The sequence below is a fragment of the Agelaius tricolor genome, unplaced genomic scaffold (assembly GCF_023055355.1).
Source record: "Agelaius tricolor isolate 1412-34295 unplaced genomic scaffold, bAgeTri1.0.p SCAF_123, whole genome shotgun sequence".
Lineage (NCBI taxonomy): Eukaryota > Metazoa > Chordata > Aves > Passeriformes > Icteridae > Agelaius > Agelaius tricolor.
In genome coordinates, this window is record NW_027269383.1 from 149,264 (window position 1) to 169,394 (window position 20,131).

The 20,131-nt window shown below is 39.1% G+C and overlaps 1 protein-coding gene across 1 annotated transcript; it reads left to right on the forward strand.

Annotated features, from left to right (window-relative positions):
• Positions 1-4,330: 4,330 nt before the first annotated feature.
• On the forward strand, positions 4,331-11,402 carry CCDC97 (coiled-coil domain containing 97). Its single transcript, XM_071420049.1, has 3 exons — positions 4,331-4,774; positions 5,542-5,775; positions 11,213-11,402. The coding sequence occupies exons 1-3, from the start codon at positions 4,642-4,644 to the stop codon at positions 11,371-11,373; spliced, it is 528 nt and encodes a 175-aa protein (XP_071276150.1). The 5' UTR covers positions 4,331-4,641; the 3' UTR covers positions 11,374-11,402.
• The last annotated feature ends 8,729 nt before the right edge of the window (positions 11,403-20,131 follow it).

Consider the following 20,131-nt stretch of genomic DNA (forward strand, 5'->3'; position numbering starts at 1 on the left):
CACAATAACGGGACCCCCCCAAAGGTACTGGGGAACCCCCCAAAAAAAAGGGAGCCCCCCCCAAAAAAGGGACCCCCCCCCAAAAAAAAGGGATCGCCCCAAAAAGGGAGCCTCGAAAAAAGGGACACCCCCAAAATAAAGGGGACCCCCAAAATAAAGGGGACCCCCAAAATAAAGGGACCCCCCCAAAAAGGGAGCCTCGAAAATAAAGGGACCCCCCCAAAATAAAGGGACACCCCCCCAAAATAAAGGGGACCCCCCAAAATAAAGCGGACCCCCCCAAAAAGGGACCCCCGCAAAGGTACTGGGGACCCCCCCCAAAAAATAGGATCCCCCCAAAAAGGGACCCTCGAAAATAAAGGGATCCCCCCCTAAATAAAGGGACCCCCAAAAAAGGGACCCCCCCCTTAAATAATGGGACCCCCGCAAAGGTACTGGGGACCACCCCAAAATAAAGGGACCCCCCCCCAAAAATAAAGGGATCCCCCCAATTAAAGGGAACCCCCAAAATAAAGGGACCCCCCCCAAAAAGGGACCCTCGAAAATAAAGGGACCCCCCCAAAATAAAGGGACCCCCAAAAAAGGGACACCCCAAAAATAAAGGGACCCCCCCCAGAAAAAGGGACCCCACAAAAAAGGGAACCCCCAAAATAAAGGGACCCCCCTAAAATAAAGGGAGCCCCCGAAAAAGGGACCCCCCCAAAATTAAAGGGACCCCCTAAAATAAAGGGAGCCCCCAAAGGTACTGGGACCCCCAGGGACCCCCCCCAAAATAAAGGGAGCCCCCAAAAAAGGGACCCCCCCCCCCCAAAGGTACTGGGGCAATTCTGGGACCCCCCCCGAAAATAAAAGGACCCCCCCAGGACTCCCCAAAAAAAATCAGGGCCCCCCCCCAAAATCAGGAAGCCCCCAAAAATCAGGGATCCCCCCCAAATTCAAGGGGCCGACCCCCCCTCCCAAAATAAAGTTCCGTGTTCCGCTCCCACCTCGTTCTATGGGATGGGTCGGCGCATTTGGGGATTTTGGGGGGGTTTGGGGGTTCTTTGATTTTTTTTTTTTAGGTTTTTTGGGCGGGATTTTGGGGGGATTTGGGGTTCTTTGATTGTTTTTATTTTTAGGTTTTTGGGGTTTTTTGGGGGGGATTTTGGGGGGATTTTGGGGTTCTTTGATTTTTTTTTTTTTAGGTTTTTGGGGGGGATTTTGGGGGGATTTGGGGTTCTTTGATTTTTTTTTTAGGTTTTTTGGGGGTTTTTGGGGGGGATTTTAGGGGGATTTGGGTTTCTTTGATTTTTGTCTTTTAGGTTTTTTGGGGGTTTTGTGGTATTTGCGGGGTCTTTTGGAATTTTTGGGGGTCACCGGGGGAGCCCCAGAAATTTGGGGCCTCAGAGGCGTGGCCAGAACGGGGGCGTGGCCTAAGACCACGCCCGGATGTTTTCAACCAATGGGAGTACGCCGCTCCCCGGCAGACAGCCAATAGGAGCGCGGCTGCTGTTGCCTGGCAACTTGGGCGACCCCACGCGCAGACGCCGCCGTGGGCGTGGCCGCACCCACATCGTAAAAATAACCAATCAAAAGAGAGATTTGGGCTGACGGCCCGCCCACTAATTGACAGACAGCGCTTTTAACCCTTCCCGCTTCCCTCCCGCCGCGGATACATCAACCAATGACAAGCCGCGTTACAACCTCACTCCTCCCTTCCACCCAATCAGCGTTCACTTTACAAACCCCTCGACCTATGCGGAAGCCGGGGGGAGGCGGGAGAGAGTCGACCAATAGGAAGCGTCGTTACATCGCCGCGCGGGGCGGGCAGCCAATGGCAGCGCGCGTTACGGCGGGCGCGGGCTGGGCCGCGGAAGGGAGGGAGGCGGCGGCCATTTTGATCGGGCCCCGTGAGGGACAAATTGGGGAGGGGTCTCTGGTTGGGTGGGGGAAAAATGGGGATTTTTGGGGGGAAAAATTGGGATTTGGGGGCAAATAAGGATTTTTTTGGGAACCGCTGGAATTTTTGGGCTCGAATTTGGATTTTTTGGGTTTTTTTTTGCAGTTCCACCCGGGCTGGGAGCCCCGGTAGCTCCAGAGCCACCGTTGGCCGCCCTCCTATGGCAGCTCCAGGTGACCCCAAAAATCCCCAAAAAATCCCCAAAAAATCCCCAAAAACTAATAATAATAAAAATCCCCAAAAAATCCCCCAAAAATCCCCCCCAAAAAATCCCCCCAAAATCCCCCCAAAAATCCCAAAAAATAAAAAAAATCCCCAAAAAACCCCAAAAAATCCCCAAAAAATCCCCAAAAATCCCCAAAAAATCCCCCCAAAATCCCCAAAAATCCCAAAAAAATCCTCAAAAAATCCCCCAAAATTCCCCAAAAATTCCAAAAAATCACCAAAACCCCCCCCCACAAAAATCCCAAAAAAATCACCAAAAATCCCCCCCAAAAATCCAAAAAAAATCCTCAAAAAATCGCCAAAAAATCCTCAAAAAATCTCCAAAAAATCCCCCAAAAAATCCTCAAAAATCCCCCAAAAATAAAAAAAAATCCCAAAACAATCCCCAAAAATACCCCTAAAATCCCAAAAATTCCCTTCCTGGTCTTGCCCTGCAACCACCACAAAAAATTAATTTATTTTTAACCTCAATAAAATCTCTGTGCTCTCATTTCCCCTTTCCTGTTTTTTTTCCTGCATTTTTTCCCTTTTTATTCCCATTTTCCCCATTTTAATTTTTCTCCCATTTTCTTCTGATTTTTCCCATTTCCCCATCTTTTTAAATTTTGTCCCATTTTATTCTTTTTTTCCCCAAATTTTCCCCATTTTTCTCAATTATTTCCCCCTTTATTCTGATTTTTCCCATTAAAAAATCCCTTTTTATCCTGATTTCCCCCCATTTTATTTTAATTTTTCTCCCTTTTTATTCGGATTTTCCCCATTTTATTTTAATTTTTCTCCCTTTTTATCCCAAATTTTCCCATTTTCCAGATTTTTCCCCATTTTATTCTGATTTTCCTCAATTTTCCCAAATTTTCCCCCTTTTTCTTTGGATTTTCCCCAAATTTTCCCCATTTTTCTCAATTATTTCCCCCCTTTATTCCGATTCTTTCCCATTTTTCCCATTTTTTGTCCCATTTTCAGCTCCTTTCCCATTTTCTCCATTTTCCCCCAATTTTTCTCTGATTTTTCCCCATTTTCCCTTTTATAAATTTAAATTTTCCCCCATTTTCTTCGAATTTTCCCCCATTTTCCCATTTTAAAGTGATTTTCCCCTTTTATTTGGATTTTCCCCCTTTTTTCCCTGATTATTTCGATTTTTTTCCCATTTTATTCTGATTTTCCCCCATTTTTCCCCTTTTTTTCTTTTTTCCCATTTTCCCCCATTTTTCCCCATTTTCCCCCATTTTTTCCCCATTTTTTCCCAATTTTCCCCCATTTTTCCCTATTTCCACCCCATTTCCCCCATTTTCTCCCCATTTTCCCTGGGATTTTTTTTTCAATTTTCCCATTTTTTTCCTTTCTTTTCCCATTTTTGATTCCCCTTTTCCCAGTTTTTCCCCAATTCTTTCTGATTTTCTGCATTTTCCCACTTTTATTCGGATTTTTCCAATTTTCCCTGTTGTTTTTCAATTTTTCCCATTTTTCCAATTTTTTCTCTTTTTTCCCAATTTTGAGAATTTTTGCGGAAATTTTGGGCATTTTGGAACTTTTTGGCCTCGAATTTTTACGGAAGGCGAACAAAACTGGGGAAAACCGACGGAAACGCCCCAGTTCCGCCGCTTTCCCTCCAATTTTGGGACAAATTTGGGAAATTTTGGGAGTTTTTGGGGCAAATTTGCGAAATTTTCGTACTTCCCGGAACCAAAACGCCCCGGAACCTTCGAGCAAAGCCCTTGCTTTCCTCGCCGGAAGTAACGTCAAAGCGCGCCGGACACGCTCCGGCGCCGCCGGTGTCGCACTGAAACGGGGCCGGCTGGAACCGCGGGGAAGTTTTGGGGCTCCCGGGGGAGATTTTGGGGTCCCCGCGAGGATTTTTGGGGTCCCCGGGAAATTTTTGGGGTCTCCTGGAGGATTTTTGGGGTTTTGGGGAGGTTTTAGGCGCGTTTTGGGGGCGTTTTGGGCTCCCAGCAGCCGCGGTGGCGATTGAGGCCTGCAGGCCCCGCTGAGGCCCTCGGGGGATTTCGGGCCTCCCTGAGGGAATTTGGGGGTCCCTGAATCGATTTTCGGGGTCCCGGGGAGGATTTGGGGTCCATGAGGGGATTTTGAGGTTCCTTGAGGAGCTTTGGAGCCCCGGAGGGAATTTTGGGATCCTCGAGAGGATTTTGAGGTTCCTTGAGGGAATTTTGGGGTCTTCGAGAGGATTTTGGGGTTCCCTGAGGGGATTTGGACACCCTGAGAGAATTTTAGGGCTCCTTGAAGAGATTTTGGGCTCTTGGGGAAAGTTTTGGGTTCCCTGAGAAGATTTTCGGGGTCCTGAGGGGATTTTGGGGTTCCTTGAGGGAATTTTGGGGTCCCTGAGAGGATTTTGGGGTTCCTTGAGGGAATTTTGGGGGCCCCCCAATTTCTGAGGCCTTTTGGCTCTCCTGAGGGCCCCTCCCCCCTCCTTTTTTAGGGTTTTGGGGTCCCCTCCCCCCATTTTTGGGGTCCCCTCCCCCATGGACCCCCCCTGCAGCCCCTCCCCACCCCGGGAGCCCCAAAATCGCCGGAATTGGCCCCAAAAAAATCCCCAGAGGGAGCGGACGCAGCTCAGGAACCGCAGATACGGCGCCCTCAGAGAGCTGATCAAAGGTTAATGAGTGATTAATGATTGATTAATTAATGATTAATGATTGATTAATTAATGATTTATGATTGATTAATGATTCATCTCATTTTCCCCCCCCAATTTCCTATTTTTCCCATTTTCCACCCCAATTTCCCCATTTTATTCCCTTTTCCTCCCCGAATTTCCCATTTTCCCCCCAAATTCCCCATTTTTCGCCCAAATTTTCCCATTTTCCCCCATTTTCACCCGATTTTCCCCTCAAATTCCCCATTTTCACCCATTTTTTCCATTTTTCACCTCAAATTCCCCAAATTCCCCATTTTCCACCCAATTTTTCCCCCAATTTTCCACCCAATTTTCCCCATTCCCCCCCATTTTGCCCCCAAATTCCCCATTTTCACCCAAATGTTCCCATTTTTTCCATTTTTCACCCAATTTTTCCCATTTTCACCCCATTTACCCCATTTTCCCCATTCCCCCCCCATTTCCCCCCTCAAATTTCCCATTTTTCACCCAAATTTTCCCTTTTTTTTTCCATTTTTCACCCAAATTTTCCCATTTTCACCCCATTTCCCCCTCAATTTCCCCATTTTTCCCATTTTTCCCTCATATTTTCCCCATTTCCCCACCACCCATTTCCCCCCCCCCCAATTTTCACATTTTTCACCCAAATTTTCCCATTTTTTTTTCCATTTTTCACCCAAATTTTCCCATTTTCACCCCATTTTCCTCTCAAATTCCCCAAATTCCCCATTTTTCACCCAATTTTTCCCGTTTTCCCCCATTTTAGAGGGTGATTATTTCAGCGAGGAGCGCATGCGGCTCCGGGCCCCGGCGCTGTTCCACCACTACATCGGGAGATTCCGCCAGCCCAAAACCGCCCAAAATCACCCCAAAAGATCCCAAATAAACCCGAAAATGCCCCAAAATGGCCCAAAAACGGCTGAAAATGGCTCCAAAATAGCCGGAAATGGCCCCAAAATGGCGCCGCCGCTGTGGGAGCTGCTGCTCACGGCCCTGGAAGGTAACGGGGACTGAGGGGAGATTGGGGGGAATTTGGGGGATTTTGGGAAAATTTGAGGGAATTTGGGGGGATTTTTTTGGGGTTTTTTGAGGGGAATTTGGGAAAATTTGGGGGAATTTCGGCCCCAAAATGGCCGAAAATGGTGCCAAAACGGCCGAAAACGGCCTCAAAATGGCCGGAAACGGCCCCAAAATGGCCGGAAATGGCCCCAAAATGGCGCCGGGGCTGTGGGAGCTGCTGCTTATGGCCCTGGAAGGTAACGGGGACTGAGGGGAGATTGGGGGGAATTTGGGGGATTTTGGGAAAATTTGGGGAGTTTGGGGGAATTTGGGCCCCAAAATGGCCGGAAATTGCCTCAAAATGGCCGGAAATGGCCTCAAAATGGCCGAAAACGGCCCGAAAACGGCCCAAAAATCGCCCCAAAATGGCCGGAAATGGCTCCTAAATGGCCGGATAAGGCCCCAAAATGGCCGGAAATGGCCTCAAAATGGCCGAAACTGGTGCCAAAATGGCCCGAAAATGGCGCCAAAATGGCCGGATATGGCCCCAAAATGGCCAAAAATTGTCCCAAAATGGCGCCAAAATGCCCGGATAGGGCCCCAAAATGGCGGAAAATGGCGCCAAAATGGCCGTAAATGGCCACAAAATGGCCCGAAATGGTCCCAAAATGGCCGGAAACGGCCTCAAAATGGCGGAAAATGGCGTCAAAATGGCCGAAAATGGCCCCAAAATGGCCGGAAATGGCCTCAAAATGGCCCGAAAATGGCGCCAAAATGGTCGGAAATGGCCCCAAAATGGCCGGAAATGGTCCCAGAATTGCCGGATATGGCCCCAAAATGGCCAAAAATTGTCCCAAAATGGCGCCAAAAAGGCCGGATATGGCCCCAAAATGGCGGAAAATGGCGCCAAAATGGCCGGAAATGGCCACAAAATGGCCGGAAATGGTCCCAAAATGGCCGGAAACGGCCTCAAAATGGCGGAAAATGGCGTCAAAATGGCCGAAAATGGCCTCAAAATGGCCGAAACTGGTGCCAAAATGGCCGAAACTGGTGCCAAAATGGCCCGAAAATGGCCGGTAATGGCCTCAAAATGGCCGGAAATGGCTCCTAAATGGCCGGATATGGCCCCAAAATGGCCGGAAACGGCCTCAAAATGGCGGAAAATGGCGTCAAAATGGCCGGATATGGCCCCAAAATGGCGGAAAATGGCGTCAAAATGGCCGGATATGGCCCCAAAATGGCCGCAAATGGCCACAAAATGGCCGAAAATGGCCTCGAAATGGCCGCAAATGGCGCCATAATGGCCGCAAATGGCCACAAAATGGCCGGAAACGGCCTCAAAATGGCGGAAAATGGCGTCAAAATGGCCGAAAATGGCCGGATATGGCCCTAAAATGGCCCCAAAATGGCCGGAAATGGCCTCAAAATGGCCGGAAACGGCCTCAAAATGGCGGAAAATGGCGTCAAAATGGCCGGAAATGGTCCCAAAATGGCCGAAAATGGCCTCAAAATGGCCGGAAATGGCCCCAAAATGGCGCTGGCGCTGTGGGAGCTGCTGCTCACGGCCCTGGAAGGGCCTGAGGGGAAATTGGGGGTAATTTCGGGGATTTTGGGAAAATTTGGGGTTTTTGGGGGGATTTTTTGGGGGGATTTTGGGGGGGGGGTTATGGGGGTTTTATTGGGGGTTTTTTGGGGGGATTTTTTGGGGTTTTTTGAGGGTTTTTGGGGCGATTTTTTGGGGTTTTTTGGGTTTTTTTGGGGGGATTTTCGAGGGATTTTCTGGGGGGTTTATTGGAGATTTTATTGGGGATTTTATGGGGGTTTTATTGGATTTTATCGGGGATTTTTTGGGGGATTTTGGGGTCAGTTTGGGGGGATTTGATTTGGGATTTTTTGGGGGGATTTTGGGGTAAATTTGGGGGTTTTTCGGGGGATTTTATGGGGTTTAATGGGGTTTTATTGGGGATTTTATGGAGGATTTTAGGGGCTTTTATGGGGGATTTTATGGGTTTTTTTGTGGGATTTTTGGGGGGTTTTATTGGGGATTTTATTGGGGATTTTTTTGGGGTAAATTTTGGGGTTTTGGGGGGATTTTATTGGGGTTTTTTGGGGGATTTTATGGGGATTTTTTTGGAGATTTTATGGGATTTTATTGGGGATTTTAAGGGGGTTTTATGGGGTTTTTTGGGGATTTTATGGAGTTTTATTGGGGATTTTTTTGGGGTATTTTAGGGCAGTTTTATGGGATTTTTTGGGGGTATTTTGGGGTGAATTTGGGGGTTTTTAGGAGGATTTGATTGGGTTTTTTGGGGAGATTTTCGAGGGATTTTATGAGGTTTTATTGGGGATTTTAGGGGAGTTTTATTGGGGATTGTTTGGGGCATTTTGGGGTGAATTTGGGGGTTTTATGGGGCTTTATTGGGGGGATTTCATTGGTGTTTTAGTGGGATCCTATTTGGATATTTTTTATTTTATTGCCATTTTGAAATCTTCCATTGCCATTTGCTTTTATTTTCTTCTCATTTTTTCCTTTTTCTTCTGATTTTTTTTCCATTTTCCCCCCATTTTCCCCATTATCTTCTGATTTTTTCCCATTTTCTTCCAATTTTTCCCATTTCCTTCTCATTTTTTTCCCATTTTCTCTTGATTTGTTCCCATTTTCTTCTCATTTTTTCCCCATTTTCTTCTGATTTTTGTTCCATTTTCTTCTGAATTTTCCCTTTTTATTCTGATTTTTTTCCTTTTTATTCTCATTTTTTCCCATTTTCTTCTGATTTTTGTTCCATTTTCTTCTGATTTTTTTCCATTTTTTCCCATTTTATTTTGATTTTTCCCATTTCTTTCTCATTTTTCCTATTTTATTCTCATTTTTTCCCATTTTCTTCTGATTTTTCCTATTTTATTCTCATTTTTTCCCATTTTCTTCTGATTTTTCCCATTTTATTCTCATTTTTCCCATTTTCTTCTGATTTTGTACCATTTCCTTCTCATTTTTCCCATTTTCTTCTAATTTTTTCCCATTTTCTTCTGATTTTTTCCATTTTCTTCTGACTTTTGTTCCATTTCCTTCTGATTTTTTTTCCATTTTTTCCCATTTTATTTTGATTTTTTTCCATTTTCCCCCCATTTTTCCCATTTTCTTCTCATTTTTTCCATTTTATTCTCATTTTTTCCCATTTTCTTCTGATTTTTTTCCCATTTTCCCCCCATTTTTTCCCATTTTATTTTGATTTTTCCCATTTCCTTCTCATTTTTCCCATTTTCTTCCGAGTTTCCCCATTTTCTTCTCATTTTTTCCCATTTCCCCCCATTTTTTTCCCATTTTGTTTTGACTTTTTCCCATTTTCGCCCCATTTTTTCCCATTTTCTTCTGATTTTTCTTCCATTTTCTTCTCATTTTTCCCATTTTCTTCCAATTGTTCCCATTTTCCCCCCATTTTTTTCCCATTTTATTTTGATTTTTCCCATTTTCTTCTCATTTTTTCCCATTTTCTTCTGATTTTTGTTCCATTTTCTTCTGAATTTTCCCTTTTTATTCTGATTTTTTTCCTTTTTATTCTCATTTTTTCCCATTTTCTTCTGATTTTTGTTCCATTTTCTTCTGATTTTTTTCCATTTTTTCCCATTTTATTTTGATTTTTCCCATTTCTTTCTCATTTTTCCTATTTTATTCTCATTTTTTCCCATTTTCCTTCTGATTTTTCCTATTTTATTCTCATTTTTTCCCATTTTCTTCTGATTTTTCCCATTTTATTCTCATTTTTCCCATTTTCTTCTGATTTTGTTCCATTTCCTTCTCATTTTTCCCATTTTATTCTCATTTTTTCCCATTTTCTTCTGATTTTTTCCCATTTTCTTCTGATTTTGTTCCATTTCCTTCTCATTTTTCCCATTTTCTTCTGATTTTTTCCCATTTTTCTTCTGATTTTTTTTCCATTTTCCCCCCATTTTTTCCCATTTTATTTGATTTTTCCCATTTCCTTCTCATTTTTCCCATTTTCTTCCCATTTTTCCCATTTTCTCCTGATTTTTTTTCCATTTTACCCCCATTTTTTCCCATTTTATTTTGACTTTTCCCATTTTCTTTTAATTTTTCCCCTTTTCTTCTGATTTTGTTCCATTTCCTTCTCATTTTTCCCATTTTCTTCTGATTTTTTTCCCTTTTTCTTCTGATTTTTCCATTTTTCTTCCCCTTCTTTTGAGTTTTGTTCCATTTTCTTCTGATTTTTTTTTTCCATTTCCCCCATTTTTCCCATTTTCCCCCATTTTTCCATTTTCTTCTCATTTTTCCCATTTTCTTCTGATTTTTTCCCATTTTTCTTCTGATTTTTTTTTCCATTTTCCCCCCCATTTTTTCCCATTTTCTTTTCATTTTTCCATTTTCTTCTGATTTTTCCCCCTTCTTCTGATTTTGTTCCATTTTCTTCTGATTTTCCCCATTTTCTTCTGACTTTTGTTCCATTTCCTTCTGATTTTTTTCCATTTTTCCCATTTTATTCTGATTTTTTCCCATTTTCTTCCCATTTTTTCCCATTTTCTTCTCATTTTTTCATTTTCTTCCGATTTTTCCCATTTTCTTCCAATTTTTCCCATTTTCTCCCCATTTTTCCCATTTTCTCCCCATTTTTTTCCCATTTTCTTCTGATTTTTCCCATTTTTCCCCCATTTTTTCCTATTTTATTTTGATTTTTTCCCATTTCTTTCTCATTTTTCCCATTTTCTTCTAATTTTTTCCCATTTTCTTCTGAATTTTCCCATTTTCTTCTGATTTTTTTCCATTTTCTTCTCATTTTTCCCATTTTCTTCTGATTTTTTCCCATTTTCTTCTGATTTTTTGTTCCATTTTATTCCAATTGTTCCCATTTTCCCCCATTTTTTCCCATTTTATTTTAATTTTTCCCATTTTCTTCTCATTTTTCCCATTTTCTTCTCATTTTTCCCATTGTCTTCTCATTTTTTCCCATTTTCTTCTCATTTTTTCCCATTTTCTTCTGATTTTTGCTCCATTTTCTTCTAATTTTTTCCCATTTTCTTCTGATTTGTTCCATTTTCTTCTGATTTTTGTTCCATTTTATTCCAATTGTTCCCATTTTCCCCCCATTTTTTCCCATTTTATTTTAATTTTCCCATTTTCTTCTCATTTTTCCCATTGTCTTCTCATTTTTTCCCATTTTCTTCTCATTTTTTCCCATTTCTTCTGATTTTTGCTCCATTTTCTTCTAATTTTTCCCATTTTCTTCTGATTTTTTCCATTTTCTTCTGATTTTTTTTCCATTTTTTCCCCATTTTATTGTGATTTTTTCCCATTTTATTTTGATTTTTTCCCATTTTATTTTGATTTTTTCCCATTTTCCCCCCATTTTTCCCATTTTCTCCCCATTTTTCCCATTTTCTTCCCATTTTTCCCCATTTTCTCCCCATTTTCCCCCCCTCCCCAGCCAAGGATGAGGCTGAAGATGAGGCTGAGGATGAGGATGAGGATGAGGATGAGGAGCAGCTCCCGGACGAGGCCGAGCTGGAGCTGCTGCGCCTGGAATTCACCTCCCGCATGCACCAGAACTTCCTGGAGGGCCTGGATGAGGATTTTGATTACAGGTGACCCCAAAAAATCCAAAATTCAGCCCCAAAACTGACCCAGAATGATGAAAAGAGAAAAAAAACCCCAAAAAAATCCGTTCGGAAATGGCCAAAAAAGCCCAAAAATCCATTGAAAAACCCCAAAAAGCACAGGGAGAAAACTTTTAAAATTTCCAAAATATCCCCAAAAAAACCAAACAAGAATAAAACCCAAAAATTCCCCAAAAATCTCCCCAAAAAATTCCCAAATGAAACCCCAAAAAAACCCCAAAAATCCCCCAGAAAATCCCAAAAAATTCCTCAAAAAACCCCCAAAAATTCCCAAAACCCCCAAAATTCCCCCAAAATCTCCAAAAATCCCCCCCCAAAACCCCCCCCAAAATTCCCCAAAAATCTCAAAAAATTAAAAAAAAAATTCCCAAAAATTCCCCCAAAAATCCCCAAAAATTCCCAAAACCCACCCTAAAATTTCCCCAAAAATTCCAAAAAAACCCCAAAAATCCCCAAAAATTCCCCCCCAAAAACCCCAAGAATTCCCTAAAAAATCCCCAAAAATTCCCAAAAAATCCCAAAATTAAAAAAAAAAAAACAAAATTCCCCAAAAATCTCAAAAAATTAAAAAAAAAAATCCCCAAAAAATCTCCAAAAATTCCAAACAAAAAACCCAAAAAATTCCCCAAAAATCTCCCCAAAAATTCCCCCCAAAAAACCCCAAGAATTCCCCAAAATCTCCAAAATTTCCCAAAAAAAAACCCCCAAAAATTGCCCAAAATTCTCCAAAAATTCCCCCCCAAAAAACCCCAAAATTTCCCCAAAAATCTCCAAAATGCCCAAAAAAACCCCAAAAGAATTCCCCAAAAATCTCAAAAAACTCCCCAAAAAATTCCCAAAAATTCCCCAAAAAAATCCCCAAAAATCCTCAAAAAATCCCCAAAAATTCCCAAAAAATCCCCAAAATTAAAAAAAAAAACCAAACCAAATTCCCCAAAAATCTCAAAAAATTAAAAAAAATCCCCAAAAATCTCCAAAAATTCCAAACAAAAAAACCCCAAAATTTCCCAAAAATCCCAAAAAAAAACCCCAAAAAAATCCATCCAAAAATGACCAAAAAAGCCCAAAATAGCCCAAAATCCATCCCTGGATGCAGCAGAGCTTCCTGGAGGGGCCTGGATGAGGATTTTGATTACAGGGGACCCCAAAAAATCCAAAATTCAGCCCAAAACTGACCCAGAATGATGAAAAGAGAAAAAAACCCCCAAAAAATCCGTTCGGAAATGGCCAAAAAAGCCCAAAAATCCATTGAAAAACCCAAAAAGCACAGGGAGAAAACTTTTAAAATTTCCAAAATATCCCCAAAAAAACCAAACAAGAATAAAACCCAAAAATTCCCCAAAAATCTCCCCAAAAAATTCCCAAATGAAACCCCAAAAAAACCCCCAAAAATCCCCCAGAAAATCCCAAAAAATTCCTCAAAAAACCCCCAAAAATTCCCAAAAACCCCCAAAATTCCCCCCAAAATCTCCAAAAATCCCCCCCAAAAAAACTCCAAAATTCCCCAAAAATCTCAAAAAATTAAAAAAAAATTCCCAAAAATTCCCCCCAAAAATCCCCAAAAATTCCCCAAACCCACCCTAAAATTTCCCCAAAAATTCCAAAAAAAACCCCAAAAATCCCCAAAAATTCCCCCCCCAAAAAAACCCTAAAAATTCCCCAAAAATCTCCGCAAAAAATTCCCAAAGGAAGCCCCAAAAAACCCCCCAAAATTCCCCCAAAATCTCCAAAAATTCACCCCAAAAACCCCCAAAAAATTCCCCAAAAATCTCCAAAAATTACCAAAAAAAATCCCAAAAAATTTAAAAAAATTCCCCAAAATTCCCCCAAAAAATCCCCAAAATGTCCCCAAAAATCTCCAAAAATTAAAAAAAATCCCCAAAAAATCTCCAAAAATTCCAAACAAAAAACCCCAAAATTTCCCCAAAAAAACCCCAAAAATTCCCCAAAAATCTCCAAAAACTCCCAAAAAATTCCCAAAAAATCCCCAAAAATCCCCCAAAAATCCCCAAAAAAATCTGAAAAAATTCCAAAAAAAAAATATCTCAAAAAATCCCAAAAAAATCCCCAAAAATTCGCCAAAACTGCCCAAAAATCCTCAAAAAACCCCACAAAAAATCTGAAAAAATTCCTAAAAAAATCCCTAAAAATCCTCAAAAATTCCTCAAAAAATCCCCAAAAAATCCCCAAAAAATCTCCAAAAATTCCAAACAAAAAAACCCCAAAATTTCCCAAAAATCCCAAAAAAAAACCCCAAAAAAATCCATCCAAAAATGACCAAAAAAGCCCAAAATAGCCCAAAATCCATCCCTGGATGCAGCAGAGCTTCCTGGAGGGCCTGGATGAGGATTTTGATTCCAGGGGACCCCAAAAACTCCAAAATTCAGCCCAAAACTGACCCAGAATGATGAAAAGAGAAAAAACCCCAAAAATTTCCCCAAAAAAACCCCAAATTTCCCCCCCAAAATCTCCAAATATTCCCCCCCAAAAACCCCCAAAATTCCCAAAAATCTCAAAAAAATTAAAAAAAAATTCCCAAAAAACCCACTAAAATTTCCCAAAAATTAAAAAAAAAAAAAAAAAAAACAAAATTCCCCAAAAATTCCCCAAAAAAAACCCTAAAAATTCCCCAAAAATCTCCGCAAAATTCTCCCCAAAATCTCCAAAAATCCCCCCCAAAACCCCCCAAAATTCCCCAAAAATCGCAAAAAATTTAAAAAAAAATTCCCAAAAATTCCCCCAAAAATCCCCAAAAATTCCCCAAAAAACCCCCCTAAAATTTCCCCAAAAATTCCAAAAAAACCCCAAAAATCCCCAAAAATTCCCCCCCAAAAACCCCAAGAATTCCCTAAAAATCCCAAAAAATTCCCAAAAAATCCCCAAAATTAAAAAAAAAAAAAAAAACCAAACAAATTCCCCAAAAATCTCAAAAAATTAAAAAAAATCCCCAAAAAATCTCCAAAAATTCCAAACAAAAAAACCCCAAAATTTCCCAAAAAATCCCAAAAAAAAACCCCAAAAAAATCCATCCAAAAATGACCAAAAAAGCCCAAAATAGCCCAAAATCCATCCCTGGATGCAGCAGAGCTTCCTGGAGGGCCTGGATGAGGATTTTGATTCCAGGGGAGCCAAAAACTCCAAAATTCAGCCCAAAACTGACCTGATTGATGAAAATGGAAAAAAAACCCAAAAAAATCCGTTCGGAAATGGCCAAAAAAGCCCAAAAATCCATTGAAAAACCCCAAAAAGCACAGGGAGAAAAACCTTCAAAATTTCCAAAATATCCCCAAAAAAACCAAACAAGAATAAAACCCAAAAATTCCCCAAAAATCTCCCCAAAAAATTCCCAAATGAAACCCCAAAAAAACCCCAAAAATCCCCCAGAAAATCCCAAAAATTCCTCAAAAAAACCCCCAAAAATTCCCAAAAACCCCCAAAATTCCCCCCAAAATCTCCAAAAATCCCCCCCCAAAAAAACTCCAAAATTCCCCAAAAATCTCAAAAAATTAAAAAAAAATTCCCAAAAATTCCCCCAAAAATCCCCAAAAATTCCCCAAACCCACCCTAAAATTTCCCCAAAAATTCCAAAAAAACCCCAAAAATCCCAAAAATTCCCCCCCCAAAAAAACCCCTAAAAAATTCCCCAAAAATCTCCGCAAAAAATTCCCAAAGGAAGCCCCAAAAAACCCCCCAAAATTCCCCCCAAAAAACCCCAAAAATTCCCCCCAAAATCTCCAAAAATTCACCCCAAAAACCCCCAAAAATTCCCCAAAAATTCTTCAAAAATTAAAAAAAAATTCCCCAAAATTCCCCCAAAAAATCCCCAAAATTTCCCCAAAAATCTCCAAAAATTCCCAAAAAATCCCAAAATTAAAAAAAAACCCCAAAATTCCCCAAAAATCTCAAAAAATTAAAAAAAAAAAATCCCCGAAAAATCTCCAAAAATTCCAAACCAAAAAACCCAAAATTTCCCCAAAAAATCCCCCAAAAAAACCCCAAAAAATTCCCCAAAAATCTCCAAAAATTCCCCCCAAAATTCCCAAAAATTCCCAAATAAATTCCCAAAAATCCCCCAAAAAACCCCCCAAAATTTCCCCAAAAATCTCCAAAAATTAAAAAAAAAACCAACCCAAGAAATTCCCCAAAAATCTGCAAAAATTCCTGAAGAAAAACCCCAAAAATTAAAAAAAAAAAATCCCCAAAATATCCAAAAAATTCCCCAAAAAAATCCCCAAAAATCTCCAAAAAGTCTCCAAAAATTCCAAACAAAAAAACCCCAAAATTTCCCAAAAATCCCAAAAAAAAACCCCCAAAAAAATCCATCCAAAAATGACCAAAAAAGCCCAAAATAGCCCAAAATCCATCCCTGGATGCAGCAGAGCTTCCTGGAGGGCCTGGATGAGGATTTTGATTCCAGGGGACCCCAAAAAATCCAAAATTCAGCCCAAAACTGACCCAGAATGATGAAAAGAGAAAAAAAACCCCAAAAAAAATCCGTTCAGAAATGGCCAAAAAAAGCCCAAAAATCCATTGAAAAACCCCAAAAAGCACAGGGAGAAAACTTTTAAAATTTCCAAAATATTCCCCAAAAACCCCCCAAAAAATCACCCAAAAACACCCCAAAAATTCCCCAAAAACACCCCAAAAAAAATCCCCAAAAATTCCCCAAAAAATCCCACAAATTAAAAAAAAAAAAAAAAAAAAAAACAACAAAATTCCCCCAAAATCTCAAAAAATTTAAAAAAATCCCAAAAAAATCTCCAAAAATTCCAAACAAAAAAACCCCAAAAATTCCCCAAAAATCTCCCCAAAAATTCCCCCCAAAAAAACCCCAAGAATTCCCCAAAATCTCCAAAATTTCCCAAAAAAAAACCCCCCAAAAATTGCCCAAAATTCTCCAAAAATTCCCCCCCAAAAAACCCCAAAATTTCCCCAAAAATCTCCAAAAATGCCCCAAAAAACCCCAAAAGAATTCCCCAAAAATCTCAAAAAACTCCCCAAAAAATTCCCAAAAATTCCCCAAAAAAATCCCCAAAAATCCTCAAAAAATCCCCAAAAATTCCCAAAAAATCCCCAAAATTAAAAAAAAAAAAAAAACCAAACCAAATTCCCCAAAAATCTCAAAAAATTAAAAAAAATCCCCAAAAAATCTCCAAAAATTCCAAACAAAAAAACCCCAAAATTTCCCAAAAATCCCAAAAAAAACCCCAAAAAAATCCATCCAAAAATGACCAAAAAAGCCCAAAATAGCCCAAAATCCATCCCTGGATGCAGCAGAGCTTCCTGGAGGGCCTGGATGAGGATTTTGATTCCAGGGGAGCCCAAAACTCCAAAATTCAGCCCAAAACTGACCCAGAATGATGAAAAGAGAAAAAAAACCCCAAAAAAAAATCCGTTCAGAAATGGCCAAAATGCCCAAAAATCCATTGAAAAACCCCAAAAAAGCACAGGGAGAAAACTTTTAAAATTTCCAAAATATTCCCCAAAAACCCCCCAAAAAATCACCCAAAAACACCCCAAAAATTCCCCAAAAAACCCCCCCCAAAATCCCAAAAATTCCCAAAAAAAAACCCCAAAAATTCCCCAAAATTTCCCCAAAAAAACCCCCCCAAAAATCTGAAAAAATTCCCAAAAAAATCCCCAAAAATCCTCAAAAAATCCTCAAAAATTCCTCAAAAAATCCCCCAAAAATCCCAAAAAATCTGAAAAAATTTCCAAAAATTCCCCAAAATTCCCCCTAAAAATCCTCCAAAAAAATCCCAAAAAAAAAAACCCAAAAAACCCCCCAAAAATTCCCAAAAAAACCCCCAAAAATATCAAAAAATTCCCAAAAGATTCTCAAAAATACCAAAAAATCCCCAAAAATTAGTCAAAAATCCCGAAAAATCCTCAAAAAATCCCCCAAAAATTCCCCAAAAAGCTCCAAAAATCTGAAAAAAACCACCAAAAAATTCCCCAAAACTGCCCAAAAATCCTCAAAAAACCCCCCAAAAAATCTCAAAAACTCCTCAAAAAAAACCCCAAAAAATCCTCAAAAAATCCCCAAAATCCCCAAAAAATCCTCAAAAATCCCCCAAAAAATTCCCCAAATCTGCCCAAAAATCCTCAAAAAAACCCCCAAAAAATCCTCAAAAAATCCCCCAAAATCCCCAAAAAATCCTCAAAAATCCCCCCCAAAATTCCCCAAAAAATCCTCAAAAAATCCTCAAATTAACCCCCAAAAAAATCTCAAAAAATCTGAAAAAAATCTGAAAAAATTTCCAAAAAATCTCAAAAAATCCTCAAAAAAATCCCCAAAAACTCCTCAAAAATCCTCAAAAAAAAATCCCAAAAAAATATTCAAAAAATCCCCCAAAATCCTCAAAAAATCCTCAAAAAATCCTCAAAAAGTCCCAAAAACTCCTCCAAAAATCCTCAAAAAAAACACAAAAAAATCCCAAAAAATCCTCAAAAATCCCAAAAAATCTCCCAAAAATCCTCAAAAATTCCCCCAAAAAATCCTCAAAAAGTCCCAAAAACTCCTCAAAAAATCCTCAAAAAACCCCCAAAAAATCTGAAAAAATCCCCAAAAAAATCCCAAAAACTCCTCAAAAAATACTCAAAAAAACCCCAAAAATCCTCAAAAATCCTCAAAAAAATCCCCCAAAAAATCCAAAAATTCCCAAAAAAATCCCCAAAAAATCTCAAAAAATTCCCAAAAATACCCAAAAAATACCTAAAAAATCCTCAAAAAATCCGCAAAAAATCCCAAAAAATCCTCAAAAATCCTCAAAAATTCTCCAAAAATTCCCCAAAAAATCCCAAAAAAATCCCCAAAAATCCTCAATAAATCCCCCAAAAAACCCAAAAAAAATCCCAAAAAATCCTCAAAAAATCCCAAAAAATTCCTCAAAAAATCCCCAAAAAATCTGAAAAATTTTCAAAAAAATCTCAAAAAATCCTCAAAATTCCTCAAAAAATCCTCAAAAAATCCCCAAAAATTCCCCAAAACTGCCCAAAAATCCCAAAAAATCCTCAAAAAATCCCCCAAAAAATCTCAAAAAATCCCAAAAAATCCCAAAAAAATCTGAAAAATTCCAAAAAATATCTCAAAAATCCTCAAAAAAATCCCAAAAAATCTCCCAAAAATCCTCAAAAAATCCCCAAAAATTCCTCAAAAATTCCCCCAAAAAATCCTCAAAAAATCCCCAAAAAATCTGAAAAAATTCCAAAAAAATCTCAAATAATCCCCAAAAATCCTCAAAAAACCCCCAAAAAATCCTCAAAATTCCCCAAAAACTCCTCAAAAAATCCTCAAAAAACCCCCCAAAAATCTGAAAAAATTCAAAAAAAAATCTCAAAAAATCCGAAAAATTCCCAAAAAAACCCTCAAAAATCCCCAAAAAATCCTCAAAAAATCCCCAAAAAATCTGAAAAATTTTCCAAAAAATCTTAAAAAATCCTCAAAAAATCCTCAAAAATTCCTCAAAAAATCCCCAAAATTCCCAAACAAATCCCTAAAATTCCTCAAAAAATCCCCAAAAAAATCCCCAAAAAATCCCCAAAAATCCCCAAAAAATCCCCAAAAATCCTCAAAAAATCCCAAATAATCTCAAAAAAATCCCCAAAAAAATCCCCAAAAATCCTCAAAAAGTCCAAAAAAATTCCCCAAAACTGCCCAAAAATCCTCAAAAAATCCCCAAAAATTCCCAAAAAATCCTCAAAAAAATCCCCCCAAAAAATCCCAAAAATCCTCAAGAAACCCCCCAAAAAATCCTCAAAAAATCCTCAAAAATTCCCTGAAAAAAATCCCAAAAAATCTCAAAAAATCCCCAAAAAATTCCTCAAAAAATCCCCAAAAACTCCTCAAAAAATCCTCAAAAAACCCCCCAAAAATCTGAAAAAATTCAAAAAAAATCTCAAAAAATCCTCAAAAAAATTCCTCAAAAATTCCCCAAAATTCCCCAAAAAATCTCAAAAAATCCCCAAAAAATTCCCCAAAAATCTCAAAAAATCCCCAAAAAAATCCCCCAAAAAATCTCCAAAAATCCCCAAAAAAATCCTCAAAAATCCCCAAAAAATCTTTAAAAATTAAAAAAAAAAAATCCCAAAACATCCTCAAAATCCTCAAAAAATCCTCAAAAAATCCCAAAAAATTCCTCAAAAAATCCCCAAAAAATCTGAAAAATTTTCAAAAAAATCTCAAAAAATCCTCAAAAATTCCTCAAAAAATCCTCAAAAAATCCCCAAAAATTCCCCAAAACTGCCCAAAAATCCCAAAAATCCTCAAAAAAATCCCCCAAAAAATCTCAAAAAATCCCAAAAAATCCCAAAAAAATCTGAAAAAATTCCAAAAAAAATCTCAAAAATCCTCAAAAAAATCCCAAAAAATCTCCCAAAAATCCTCAAAAAATCCCCAAAAATTCCTCAAAAATTCCCCCAAAAAATCCTCAAAAAATCCCCAAAAAATCTGAAAAAATTCCAAAAAAATCTCAAATAATCCCCAAAAATCCTCAAAAATTCCCCCAAAAATCCTCAAAAAATCCCCAAAAACTCCTCAAAAAATCCTCAAAAAACCCCCAAAAATCTGAAAAAATTCCAAAAAAAATCTCAAAAAAATCCTCAAAAAAATCCTCAAAAATTCCTCAAAAAATCCCCAAAAATTCCCAAACAAATCCCTAAAATTCCTCAAAAAATCCCCAAAAAATCCCAAAAATCCTCCAAAAATCCCCAAAAAATCCCCAAAAATC

What these genes read in the sequence shown, in the direction of transcription:
- CCDC97 (XM_071420049.1), top strand. Translation starts at nt 4,642, where the DNA reads ATGGACCCCCCCTGCAGCCCCTCCCCACCCCGGGAGCCCCAAAATCGC. An exon ending in CCTCAGAGAGCTGATCAAAG is followed by an intron (nt 4,775 to 5,541) that starts GTTAATGAGTGA and finishes CCCCCATTTTAG; the next exon opens with AGGGTGATTATTTCAGCGAG. An exon ending in GCTGCTCACGGCCCTGGAAG is followed by an intron (nt 5,776 to 11,212) that starts GTAACGGGGACT and finishes CCCCCTCCCCAG; the next exon opens with CCAAGGATGAGGCTGAAGAT.